The following is a 13,234-nucleotide window of genomic DNA, read 5'->3' as shown; positions in this document are numbered from 1 at the left end:
TGGGGACAGGAAAGGAACTATGAGCAGATCCCTGTGGCAAAGTGTGATATATTCTTTCTGAAGAGGAAACAGCAAGAAGGGACAGAGCCCAGGCAGCAGGCAGCAGGCTGGAATGGTCTCTTGGATAGGAAGCCCCACTCCCACCCCAAAAGAAACAATAAAGTAACAGTCGCAGAAGAGGCAGGTTCTGGAGCATGGTCCTGCCCTAAAGCGGTGAGGGTCAGGCCTGTAGCCACGGGCCCACCCATAGGCACGTGTAATAGAATATGGGGTAGGGCAGGTCTCTGCTCTGTTCCTGCCTTGCTCCATCACCCCTGAGTGAGGTATTGAGCTTCCCCTCCCTCCCCTCCCTCTCCCCGCTTATGGCTGCATCCCATCCCTGCTAATACATGGGGTCATGGGTAGGGACCAGCCTAGCAGCCCCACATGGTTTTATGTGGGGTCCAGCTCAAATACCCCATCGCTGGTAGGCGTAGTAAAGAAAGAAGGTGGGTCTGAGACAGTGGACTCTGGCCCCCCACTGCCCCGACCCCCAGAGCGCCTCTCTTCCAGGCGCAGGCTGCGCTCAAAGTCTAGCAGCTGCCCCATGAAGTTGAAGTTGGGCGAGATGTTAGACTTCTTCCGCTTCACCAGGTCATAGGCATCGTTGAGTGAGAGGTGGAGCTTCTGCATGAGGTAGGCCACGGTGACGGTGACAGAGCGGCTGACCCCTGCCAGGCAATGGACGAGCACCCCACAGTTCTGGGACAAGGCCTCATCTAGGTAGAGCAGTACAGAAACATCCCCCCAAGCAAAGGTCAGCATGAGTGAGGCCAAATCCAAGTGAATTTGGGGGGGCACTATCACAGTCTCCCCACCCCACTTGCCCATATCTGGGAGGTTTCACTGGCAGCTGACCTGAGCTCTACCCCCACCTCCCCGAGTGTCTTGTGGACTCTGGGAATGGTAGCTAAGCTAGCAAGAATTCCCCTACAGGAGAGGGTAAAGAACAGTCTGGTGGGTGAGTCAGGTGGAGAGGGAAGACAGGGAGGAAAGGGAGGACTCACCAATGAATGCAATGGCCTCCGGAAAGAACTGGGACAGATTCTGGCTCCAGTGGTCAGAGATGGGGATCTGCTTGTAGTGGAAGTCACCATTCTTCTCAAAAAGGTTAGGGAGATTGGGGGTGACATTGAGGATATAGCGGATGCCAAGCTTAGCCAGGCTCTCCAGGTTGGCTGAATCTCGGGCACTGCCTAGGTAGAGATTGGGCAGGATCTGGACTGGGAAGGGTGGTAGCAGCCCAGCTGGAGGGGATGTGGCGCTTTCCGAATCTGGGCCATAGCTCATGGAGCCGCGGTCAGCCTCAGACTCTGCGTCGGAGATATCAGAGACCAAGCACAGGTTGCCTAGCCCCACCACAGGCATTGAGCTAGGCACTGGGGCCAGGCTTGAGCCAGCATGACCACTGAAGCTGCTTTCACAAAGGTGAGGACACTCGGCCTGGAATTTGCTGAAACCACCTGTCAGGAAAGAAGAGGGGGAGGTGTCTTGCTTTTATAGCCACCTGGGCAGCCCAGAATCCCTGACTGGGGCTAGGCAGCTGGCTCTACACAACCCAGGTGCAGATATTGCCAAAGGGAATACACAAGCCCGCAGTTTCATCTGTCCTGGAGAGCCACGTGTGGTGTGTGCTGTGGACACTCATTCATCCTTACTTAGCACTTGTGGCTGTTTCTCTGGATGGTAAGCGCCACTGCAGCTGCTTGCCCTAGGGAACATCCTATGAACTAATTCTCCCCATTTTCCAGATTATAAATGGGCTTGGAGGGATGAAGGACTTGCCCAAGGTCATACTCAGCTCTGCCTTCCCAAAAGCTGTCTGGCAGGTTATTGGGAGGGAGTCTTACCTACATTTAGACAAAATAAGATGGAGTTTGCCCAAGGATAAAGTAACTATGAAATCCCCTTGGAAGGCAGGACCTTCTCCCGACCTGAGGTAACTACAGGCGGCCTGTGCTCTCTCTCAGCCCACTGCCCCTCACCTACCCTGCAGGTAGTAGGCCAGGTAGCCTTCTTCTCGCAGCTTCTGGAGGAGAATGCCCAGCACGGAGTCGGCCTCCCACTCTTGGGGTTCGGCCTCTGCCTCTTCACGGCGGCATCGGCCACTACCCTGGTCGTACAGAAGCACAGGGGCGGGTGGGGGAGGCTGCAGCGGTGGCCCAGGCAAGAGCGAACGCACGGACAGGCTCCCTCTCTGGAGGCGGCGCAGCATTAGGGCAGGCAGGGCCACGCTCAGCGCCCCGCAGATGCGCGCTGACTCGTACAGCTCCCGGCTGCGGCAGTCCAGCAGTAGAAGCTGTGGCCGCGGGGGCGACAGCTCCTGGCGCAGCCACAGGCATGAACGACCCAGACTCTCCATGGGTGCGCAGTCTTCTGCACTTCTGCACGTCTGGCAGCGGGTGCTGTTGAGAGACATAGGGCACGGAGTGAGGGCAGGTTTATCTCTACTCAGGCAGTGAGGACCAGGATACTGAGACGGGAAGTCAGCCCCTGTCCTGAGGACAGGCGCCCAGTGTCCCTGTAGGAACATTCCTCCACTGCCTGCTTCTCTCTTCGCGCTCCACCCACAGTGAGGAGACCAAGGAAGGCGCCCGAGGAAAAACACCCGAGGCAGCGGGGTGCTGCTCCCTGCCCCTCTTAGGTGAAGTCTGCGTGAGACATACCCCAGAAGAAGAAAGCTGGGTGTCTAGCGGCCTCTTGAAAGAAGGCTTTTTCTGGGGTTCTAGGAGGACTAAAGCCAGTTCTTTCACACCCCTTTTATGACTTTCTCACTTGCCCTGATCTCCATCAATCCCCAAGTTTGACTTTGGATGTGTGGAGAAATTGGGTTCAAGGCCTGGATCGCCTCTATGTCCAGAAAGACCCAGAGAACAAGAGGGTCACCGAGGTGATGGGCCTAAGCGAGTCTTGTAAGAGCTGACTCGGCCCCACTCCTCCCCACCCCAGGAGAGAACAAAAGGAGAGACCTGGAGCGAGATCCAGAAGCAGGCGGCCGCGCGTGGACGTCTGGCCACAGCTAGTGCCACGGCAGGGTGCAGGTATCGTCCCTGGAGAGCGAGTCCCCAGGCTCGGGAGTTCGGAGAGGGCGGGGTGGTGGAGCAGGCTCGCACGTGGAAGCCAAGCCTCGCGCCACTCGTGCGCTGGCCGCTTCCTGGCAGTCGGATCCAGCTTCCACCTTGGAAGCCTCTGCCTTCGGACCAACTTAGTAGCAGCTCAGAGGGGCGGGGTGGGGCGGGGCGGCGGGGCGGCGGGGCAGGCTCAGGGGCCAGGCCAGCCAACCAGTGCGAGCGAACAGCCGGGTAGGAGTTGCCAGCAGCAGGCTGAGCTAGGGCTTCCACCCAGGCGGGAAGGGGTCGGGGCAGAGGCCAAGGGCAGGTCGGGGGCCCAGCAGGGGACCAGTTGCAGTTGCCCCTGCTCGGCGCCAGTCTAGTCCCTGGAGGCAGGAAGAGGGGTGGGGACAAAAGTCCAGGGCCCCAGAACCAGAAACTGCCTTAAACAACTCACTTAATAACCTGAACTATCAGCCCTTGTTTGGAACTAGATGGCCCCCATCTGTATAATGGGTTAATCGAGCCATCCAATTTGGGCTACTGTGAAATGCCACTGAAATCCTGAAGGCACAAGGCAGCTCCTGGGTTCCCTATTCCCATCTGGGCTTCATTTGTACAGGCCTGGCTAAAGGTACCCAGGAATTCTGAGCACCCAACTTTAAGCTGGTGCACTTTGTGCTCTTACCACATGATGAATTCTAAAAGCCATCCCTGGCTCCTCCTTGTGGCCTTCTTCCAATAAACCCCTGGATGGATCCACATGGAGGTAAGTCATTTTACTGCAATATGTCACCATCCCCATGCTCCCTCTGTCTTTTGCACAGGCCATGGCGACAAAAGTCACTGTCCCAGTTTCTAAAACTTCAGCTTGTTCTCCACCCTGCCCCGTGCCAGTGCACCATTCAGTCCACAAAAGCTGGTAGCTTCCAACCAGCCCACCAGACAGGTGATGAACACAGGTAAAGGCACGCAAGGGCCCTCCTTTCCTGGGTCTTCCAGTCCATCAGGACACACCAACAGTAAGCAAAGACACTGGACAAAATATCCAGATATCTGGGTGATAAGTGCTGACAATGAAAAGAGAGGTGGGGGAGGCTTCTAAAAAGCCCCATCTGGCCACGTGTTCTTTCTCTGCTAAAGCCCAAGAAAAGCAAATAACACTGTTAAAGGAAAACACACAACAGATAAGATAAAGCTCGCACAAAATAGTCAAAGGGTTAAGACCCCGTAGATAAATGGGTGAGGAACTCAAGGACTGCATACTCTGCCTGAAGGAAGGAATGCGATGGGGTAAGAATATTTGGGGAAAGGTTGAAGCTCAGGCATGGAAGGAAAGCCAATTCAAAAAAAATATGGAAACACTTCCCAGTTACTACATTACTAGAATTTTCTCAAAATGAGAACACCCAGTGTTAGCAAGGTTGCTGTGAAACAAGTGTGTTGTTCTCATCCTAGGGGGGATTTTGTTTTGGTAGTACCCTTTTGGAGTGTAACAAATATACAACAAGAACCAGACAAGAGCAGGGCGGTGGTGGCAAATGCCTTTAGTCTCAGCACTCAGGAGACAGAGGCAAGTGGATTTCTGTGAGTTCGAGGCCAACCTAGTCTACAGAGCGAGTTCCAGGACAGCCAAAACTGTTACAGAGAAACCCTGTATGGAAAAACTAGAAGAAGAAGAAAAAAAGAACCAGACAAGAAAGCTGGATGGGGGTGGTCGTGCATACCTCTATCTCACCACTCAGGAGACAGAGATGCTTGAATCTCTGTGAGTTTGAGGACAGCTTGGTCTACAGAGCTAGTTCCAGGCTCTACTCAGAGAAACCCTGTCTCAAACTGCCTCTCAGAAAACAAAACAATAACAACCAAAAACAATGAAAACCCCAAACAACAACAACAACAACAATAACAAAGAATCAGACAAGAAAAACCCACACTTATGAGTTACTTCTGGGGCTCCAGCTTAAGGAACCAAAGACAATAAAGCAGACTGGTGCACACAGAATGGGCACTGCAAAGCATTTTTCTCAAGAATGAAAAATGCAAAGTCTCCTGAAAGAGCAACATTTAGCACCACTGCAGACCATCTGTGCCTATTGGAAAGACTCTTCTCATGAGCCAGAGTCAAGATAAGATGCTGTGTGAAGTGATGCTGAGGAAGAAGAGAGCCATATACACTAAGGCTACCTCAGAGGGTCCTCCAGTTTTTCCCCATCTCCATCACTGTAGTGAACCACCAGTGAGCTCAGGTTACTGAGGTCTCACATCACCATGTCTCTGCTTCTAGGATGAGTTCCAGTGTTGATATTCAAGGGTTCTGGGCAAATGGGGCTCTGTGGACACAGTCCAACTCAGATCTCCTCTGTTGGCTGCTCATGTCTCAGCCCCTATACCCAATTTGGTATTATGGGCAAGCCTGAAGGCTTCCTTCTCTATCTCCCAGTGGCTTCGAAGAGGCAGCACTGTGGCATGGCTCCTTTATTTTTTTCTCAATGTTCTACCTTCTCTTCCCTTATGTACTAGTTCCACAGTGTCAGAAGTGAGCATCTGGTGCCACCTGGCCATGGGTATTCAGACTAGATCTTTCCTCCATATCCCCAACTGTACTTGCAGGTAAGACCTTGGGGTAGGGCAGAGGTTGAAGGCAACACAGAAGTTCTGCAACGTATCACACTTGTAAGTAGGGCTGGCTGGGGCTTGATTATGTTGTGGATGGGGTAGTGGTGGCATGGGGCCATGGATGCAGACTGCTGGAAAGACATATCCCACCCTCCCAGTCCTAGAGGCTCAGTGTGCTTGGAGGGAGGATCTTCAACCAGTAAGTCTAGGTGTGCTCTCTGGAGTAGGCTTTCTGGAAGAAGTGATAGGAACTGTCTTGGGGATGAGCATGGGAGGAAGGCACCCTGCAATGGTGAAGGAAAGGGAATCCTAGGCATCTACAATCAGCCCTACTCCTGCACACACCTGGTGAGTACTTCCCCTACACCTTGTTCCCGGACCCTGCTGGCAAGGCCCCAACCTTATTGTGAGATAGGGAGATGAAGGACACTCAGTCCCCAAAGTCAGTGCTCAGTGTGTGACGCCTGCCGCACCCGCAGTGCTAGCAAAAAGGACAGATGGGAAACCTGTTGCCACCCCCGCACTGCAGGGTTCGGTGCAGCCAAGGCCCCCCTCCCCCAGCCCCCACTCAGGTCCCGGCAGTGTCTGCTTGAGCGCCGGCCCCGCCCCTCGCCTGCTTCTCAAAGTCTCCAGGGTTGAGGGAGGCCACCATACTGGGGGCCTCATCTGGCCCCTTTAGGCGAGTAGAGTCAGGAGACACTTGCGCAACTCGCCTCAGGGTGAGCGCTGAGCCCACTGCCGCCTTCGCTGAGCGCCCCAGAGCCTCCAACCGGCCGGGGCAACGTCCCTCAACAGGCCCAGCGCGTGCCTCGGGCTCTCTCATGTCCCCTAAGACTCCGGAGAGCTGCACTGCCCCCAGCAAAATGCAGGATTCCTGCCTGGCCTAGTGGTAGGATTTCAGCTGTCACAGCTGGGTCACATGGCCAGGAGCGCAACTCCCAGAGACAGTGATTCTACCAAATCCAGTGTCTTTTCCACAAAACCCACTTTCCACTGTGAATGGCTTTATGCTTTTCCTGGTCCGACTAGGAGTTCCTCCAAGGCAGGGACGGGTGTGTGCCTCATCCCAAGCTGGCCCCAGCCCCCCAGTGGGCCTGGGACACTCGCTGGTCGACTAGCAGAAGAAATGCTTGTTAACCAAGAAGACATGAATGAATGAAACCAATTGTTGCCAAGGGGAGCCCAGGAGGGTGCTGCTCATGCTTTTTCCTTCTATGGAGCACACACTCCTCCCAGACACGCACAAGCACACGTGAGTGCACACACAGCACTCCTCACGGCATACACGCAGTCTGGGACACAAACAGTGCATGCAGACTTCAACCCTTAAGGAAGCAACGCACTAAGTGAAGGACCCTTTTGGTCCCAGCTAGGCCTCCTCCATTTCAGTGCCTGCCTCTCCTGTCCTTCCACCCCCCCCCCAACCTCCTGCCCCCCTCAGCCCCTAGCTTCCACATCTAAGTGCTATACCTTGGGCCTCAATTGCCTTCTTTATCTCTTAGAGAAGAAGAGGTCAAGTCAGTCCCTGGGGAATCTCAAGGTCTTTTAAGGAGGCATCTGGAGGGGTGTCCCAAGCTAGTGAGCTACTTTTTGGCAGGGATGTCACCAAATGCTGCAGCCTTTAGAGCCTGTGTGCCAGGTGTTAGGGGTGGTGGTGGGAGGGACTCAGTGGCATGTAGGGGGGTTTTCAGGGCTATTTGCGATGGGGACAGGGCAGGATGCTGAAGATCTAGCAATCTAGCAGGTGTTCCTGTATGTTAGAGTGGTGGGGATGCTGTAGGTGTCTGCCTGGGGAATGGGGAGTACCAGCTGCTGGGGTGTGCATTTTGTTATAGTGGGTGGATAACAGTGTCTCTGGACTGTGGGGGCATGGGTGGGTGTCTGTAATGGGCATATGGGAAGTTTGTGATGGTAGGGGCATTGTGTGTGTGTGTGTGTGTGTGTGTGTGTGTGTGTGTGAGAGAGAGAGAGAGAGAGAGAGAGAGAGAGAGAGAGAGAGAGAGAGAGCTATGTTAGTGCAGACATCGCAGGATGTGTTGGCACTGTGTCAGCACCTGGGTGTACTGGGGCGTGGCAGGGTCTGGGATGGTGTTGGTTTGAGTTGGGGATAGTGGTGAATAGTGAAGCAGGGGGCTGCTGGTATGTGCAGTGCAGGAACCTGTGCTCTCAGGACTGTGCAGCCAGTGGAAATGGCAGGGAAGGTGCGCGGGCAGGGTGGCAGGGGTGTGTAGTGATAGGACCTAATGGGTCTTGTAGATTCTTGTTCCCCTGCATGCCTCGGGGCCTTTGGGATGTGTTTGGCAGGACTTTGGGGGTCCAAGGTGGAGGAACGCACTTGGGGGTAGGCAGCCAGGAGGTGTGGGGGTGGGGTGGGGCTCCGAGTGTTCTGCTCACCTCTGCTAGCCTCAGCTTGATCCCTGGCTCTGTGCGTGGCGGCCAGGAAGTTTCCGTAGCTCGGCAGTGAGAAGCGCTGCTGCCACCAGCAAACGCCACCAGACCTCCCGGCTGCGGCCTCTCCTAGAGCTTTGGGGCCGCTGCCGCTACCACTGCTGCGGAGGGAAACTCCAAATCCCTCCTCCACTACCGCCTCCGCAGCAGCCGCCTCCTCCCCTCCTGTGGCGGTCTTCTCCGCCCCCTGCCCAGGAGGGGCAATGTCGCCAGCGGCGCGCTGGGAAGGATTGGGGAGGGGCCGAGGCCTGCCCAGCATCTCTCTGTGTCTCCCACAACCCACCCGCCTTCCACCCACCTGCAAGCCCCTGCCCTCCTGGATTTCTGCTTGATTGGTGCGCCCTGTAGTCCCATGTACCCTCAAAGCACTGTTGCTTATTTCGTTATCCCAAGCTTGAGCCCGAGAGTATGTGGGGAGGTTTGACTTCATTTGTGTTTGGGCTAGGTAGCAGTTGCATAGTAGTCTACATTGGTGTACCTGCTTCCTGCTGAAGTGAAGGGGCCCATCAGGGACAGAGCATATGGCTTGGCCTCCAGGGCCACCTCCAGTCCGCACAACAGAGGGTGTGAGGTCTGACTGACAGTGCTGCAAGTACCCCATCACTGTCTTCTCTCATTCTCATGAGTTAGATTTTGTTTAATAGGAATAAGATATGAACCTCAGTGCCTGGTAAAGGTGGAGCTAGGACACTGAAAGAGGGGCTGGGAGCCTGTGGGTCCCATTTACTTTCCTTTGCATCACAGGTCCCAAGCATTCCCATCCAGTACTTTATATTATCCTCACATCAGTTCTGTGGAAGTCAAGGGAGACTGTTCCCATACTACAGCTAGGTCAACTGAGGCAATGGTTGGAAAGGGGTCAAGTTACTGAGTCAGAAGTCTAGAGTCTCAGGTGAACAGTTATACAGGATACCAGTTGGTTCTAGGTCTCAGTTCTAGCTTTGAGGGAGAAGGACTCAGAGGAAGGGCCTGTTCTTTCCAGGGCTCCCAAGTGAGTCATGGGTGATCTGGGGCTCAGGAAATTTTACACTGGGGAGATGCTGAGAACCAGTCTTTGGTCGGGCACTGCCAAGGGATGGCTTCTTTGCTTGTGAGGAGCAGAATCCAGTGAGGCCAGGCAGGCTGGTATGCCAGCAGCTCCATGGATGGGGGCAGCCAAGGGAGGCCTGGCTGCTGGGCTGCAGGCTTGTGTCTGCAGCAATGCAGATTCCCCTGAGTCATTTACTCCTGCAGAAGATGGAAGGTGACAGCTTGGCCTCCAGTAACCAAGTCTCTGTACTGTCTCTGGGATTTTGTTTCTTGGTCTGTACATTTGGGAAGGGAAGCAATATCCTGTAATCTCCAGGTGAGTTTTACAGCAATATCAGACACTGATGTGTGAGCCAGGGTGGAGTGTGGATTCTGCAGCCTGGCACAACCACCATGCTCTTGGGCCCTGGATGACCCTCTTCACCTCAGCTTCAGCAAAAGGTCATCCTCTTCTAGGCAGAGGCCAGAATTATCAACCTCTCCTTGCCAGAAGGGGTACCAGACTGGCTGTCAGCTTGCTCTCTAGACCACTCCACTCTGGGCTCTTGCCCTCACCACTAGCTGATGGGCTCAAGACTGGATCTTGCAACTGCCAAAATGGCGGCACACAGGCCAGCCTTTGGCTCCTCCCTTCTTCTGGACCCAGTCTCTTTGGCAGTTCCAATTGTGCCTTATTCTAAGGTTATGGGACCTCTTGGGGGGTGGGGTGGGGTGGAGTTTGAGACAGGGTTTCTCTGTGAAACAGTCCTGGCTGTCCTGGAACTCACTATGTAGACCAAGTGGGACCTTTCTTTAGAAACTAAAAGAACACACCTTTAATCTCAGCACTTGGGAGTCAGAGGCAAGCAGCTCTCTGAGAGTTCGAGGCCAGTCTGGTCTACAGAGTGAGTTCCAGGATAGTCAGGGCTACACAGACAAACACTGTCTCAACATAAAACAAAATAAAAACAAAAAGCAACCCCCCCAAAGCAAAACAAAACAATAAGAAGCTGAAAGCTATGCTCTCACCATAAGGGACTCCTCTTTTTGTCTGTCAACACAGAAAAATACACAGGGGCAAGAAAGCTGAGGAGAGCTTGGCAGAGGACATGGAGCAGCTTTGCATGTGATCTGATGAACTGACTCAGATGTGTTTCTAGACAGGTTTGTAAAACCCCCATGCATCTGCACTTCAGTGACTCCAAGCTGAGGGCCTGGGGGAGGTATGTCTGCATTGATTCTGCTACCCCATCCTTGCAGAGCACCCACCCGGACCTCCTACAGTGATCACTGCTCTCCAGGCAACAAGAGCCACTCTTTGCTGCAAAAGAAAGCCAAGGGCCAGGCTTATCTGAAGATGCCTGGGAAACTGAAAGGCTCAGGCCTGCTTGGCTTCTGGAAATAGTGTCTCTTCTTTATCTCTAGGGACTTTACTTGACTAGCAGGGCCCGGCCTGTGCTCTATTGAGGTTGGGGAATAAAATAAAAAACTTTTTTGACAAAGACTTGAGTGCAGGTTTCTGTTGCTGAAATGGGGACACAGCTGGCCTCTGTCTCTGCAGCAGCCAGATTTACATGCTTACATCTTGGTGGTTCCTGACAAACCTCAGGATAAGATGATTTTTCAGCTCTATCCCTTGCCCTCTCTATGCCACCTCCTCTGAGCTCATTCTAGCCAGTCCCTCTGCTTCCTAAAAGACCAAGGCACTCAGCACTAGCACAGGGCCACAAGCATGCCACGCCTTTCCTTCTTTTCCATTCCTTGTGGACAGCCTTTGAGAGGAGGCCATCTCACTGCATTTCCAGACCCCATGCTTTCTTGAATCTTTCAGCTGCTTCCCCAAAACTGAAACTAGCCCCAGGAACTTCCAGACTCAGGCAGAGTGGAGGAGTCAGGATGATAGGCTTTCTTCCTTGGGATACAGGAGAGACATCTTCAGCCTGGCAGTGTCACCCATATCTGGGCCAGCTCTGCTACTCCGTGATGTAGCAGTCCTTGGAGTAAGATCACCTGTAACTGTCAAGGCATACTTTTTTTGGTTCCAATTCTGGCCACTGTCCAAGTAAGTGGGACTGTGGGAGAGGCATGGGAAGATAATGCCTACTGAAGCCTTAGCCCTGGTGTAGGCTTCCCAAGCTCGGCAGAGAGGAAGGCTCTTGTCTGCCCGGAGCCCTTCCCCCTCCCAGCTCTCCATACCTTCTGTGCCTCATGGCATTGTGCTCTGAGTGCTGTGCCCAGGCTGAAAGCTTCTCACATGGAAACCTTGTTTACATCTGACGGCACTGTTTGTATGCACATGAGCATGCACATACACACTCACATATCTGCAACTTTATTTTTTTGGCAATTATTGAATCATACAGAGAAGAATGCCTGTGGATGAAACAATCTGCTATCACAGGTACTCCAGACTGCCATGGTACCATCTATGAGTAAGCAGGCTTAGCTCTATGCTTAGCCCAATCCTGTCCTTGGCTCCCATCCTTGATCAACAGTCCTTCAGCTAGTGTCTTCTATAGACCCATTTAGAAGAAGCTCCTGAGCCTGGTGGCTTCCTTTAGGGCCATACCCAGATGTGTTAAACAAAATGGCCCATGGTGGCAGTGCCCTAAGCTGCTCTTGCAGATGAGGTCAAAAGCAGGCCAACCAGGCAGTGGAGCCCTAGTGCCCCAGGGGTACAAGTTCCAAGCTTAGACAGGAGGGAGGTGAGAGAAGAGGAGGGAGAGGGTGGGGTAGAGTCAGTCTGCAGGGTAATTGATTTCTGGGGGCAGGACTTCCAAGGCCAGGTCCAATAGCATGGTTATAAACCCCCCTCTGGCAGTTGCTGGGCTCTCACCCCTTGTGTTGTCCTCTAGAGAAGCATTGTGTACATCTGTATTTACATTACAGATGATATAATCCTTTTACCAGGAGAGAGACAGCGCCCATACCTACTGGCTGGGCAGGCATAGGGAGGTGAGGGTGGACAGAGCAGTGATTTTTTTTGGAGCTGAGAATTGAACCCAGGGCCTTGCGCTTGCTAGGCAAGCACTCTACCACTGAGCTAAATCCCCAACCCCAGAGCAGTGATATTTATGCAGAAGGAAAGAACAGGCAAGTCAATGATTTTCAGGCTTATCCAAGAGGTGTCGAAGACTGAAGGAGACCAGGAACGTGGTGAGTTACCAAGGGTGGAAGGACTGGGCTGCATAGACAGATGCCAGCTTGCCTGCTTTAGACATCTCCTACCATTGCTTTCTTCCTGGGCCAGGAGAAAGGCCTCTGTGAGTGTCCTTTCTGGCCACATCTCTAGATGGCTCTCCTACCGCTGGCCAGGAATGTGCCATGCCAGTCAGGCCTGCTCATCATAAGAAACAAGATAGCTGGGCAGTGGTGTAATCCCAGCACTTGGGAGGCAGAGGCAGGCAGATCTCTGTGAGTCCGAGGCCAGCTGGTCTACAGAGTGAGTTAGAGGACAGCCAGAGCTGTTACACAGAGAAACCCTTTCTTGAAAAACCAAAAAAAAGAAAGAAAGAAAGAAAGAAAGAAAGAAAGAAAGAAAGAAAGAAAGAGAGAAAGAAAGAAAAGGAAGGAAGGAAGGAAGGAAGGAAGGAAGGAAGGAAGGAAGGAAGGAAGGATGATAATATATGAAGCAGGCAGCCGTGGACAACCCAGATCAGGGCTTCTTGCAACCTTTCCCTGGCTAAGATGTCAGTGGGAATGGGAGGAGCACTTGTAGAGAGGCTGTGGGGGCTCTGTGTAGCACTGAGAACACCAACTGTCTTGTCTGTTGGTTCCTCTGGTGACCTTCTCCAGCTATCCCTCTTCTCCAGAACTGCAGAGCCCAGGGCTCCATTAGCTTCTGTCCTTGGTTTCCCAGGCTAGCTGAGCTTCAGCTGCGCCTGTCCTGCCCAGTCTGAGACTTTCTCAAGTCCCTGGGATGAGCTGTGGCATATCTTGGGGCAAAGTCTGGGCTTCAGGTACCAGAAATTACCTTCTAAGCCAAGATTCAATACTGGCTGAACTAAGTGGCTTCCAGGAGGAAGATATGGGTGAGGCCTGCCACCTTGTCCTGATTCTCTAGTCTGATT

The 13,234-nt window shown here is 53.4% G+C and overlaps 1 protein-coding gene across 2 annotated transcripts; it reads right to left on the bottom strand.

Annotated features, from left to right (window-relative positions):
• Window positions 1-364: 364 nt before the first annotated feature.
• Window positions 365-8,259, bottom strand: Dusp9 (dual specificity phosphatase 9). Of its 2 annotated transcripts, none has more exons than XM_036174991.1 (4): window positions 8,103-8,259; window positions 2,029-2,444; window positions 1,047-1,502; window positions 365-758 (listed from the first exon to the last, which is right to left on the bottom strand). In XM_036174991.1, the coding sequence occupies exons 2-4, from the start codon at window positions 2,399-2,401 to the stop codon at window positions 433-435; spliced, it is 1,155 nt and encodes a 384-aa protein (XP_036030884.1). In that variant the 5' UTR covers window positions 2,402-2,444; window positions 8,103-8,259; the 3' UTR covers window positions 365-432. The 2 variants fall into 2 exon arrangements, with proteins under 2 accessions (XP_036030884.1, XP_036030883.1); XM_036174990.1 differs by lacking the exon at window positions 8,103-8,259 and adding an exon at window positions 3,009-4,638.
• Between the last annotated feature and the right edge of the window lie 4,975 nt (window positions 8,260-13,234).

This window comes from Onychomys torridus, chromosome X, assembly GCF_903995425.1.
Source record: "Onychomys torridus chromosome X, mOncTor1.1, whole genome shotgun sequence".
NCBI lineage: Eukaryota > Metazoa > Chordata > Mammalia > Rodentia > Cricetidae > Onychomys > Onychomys torridus.
Note: the sequence above shows the minus strand (reverse complement) of the source record. Positions and strands in the feature narration are given on the sequence as shown.

Bases quoted from the DNA above. Each gene is read 5' to 3' on its own strand.
- Dusp9 (XM_036174991.1), bottom strand. From the start codon at position 2,401: ATGGAGAGTCTGGGTCGTTCATGCCTGTGGCTGCGCCAGGAGCTGTCG. The intron at 1,503-2,028 runs GTAGGTGAGGGG...CTTTCCTGACAG, and splicing joins CCTGGCCTACTACCTGCAGG to GTGGTTTCAGCAAATTCCAG. The intron at 759-1,046 runs GTGAGTCCTCCC...TGCTCTACCTAG, and splicing joins GGAGGCCATTGCATTCATTG to ATGAGGCCTTGTCCCAGAAC.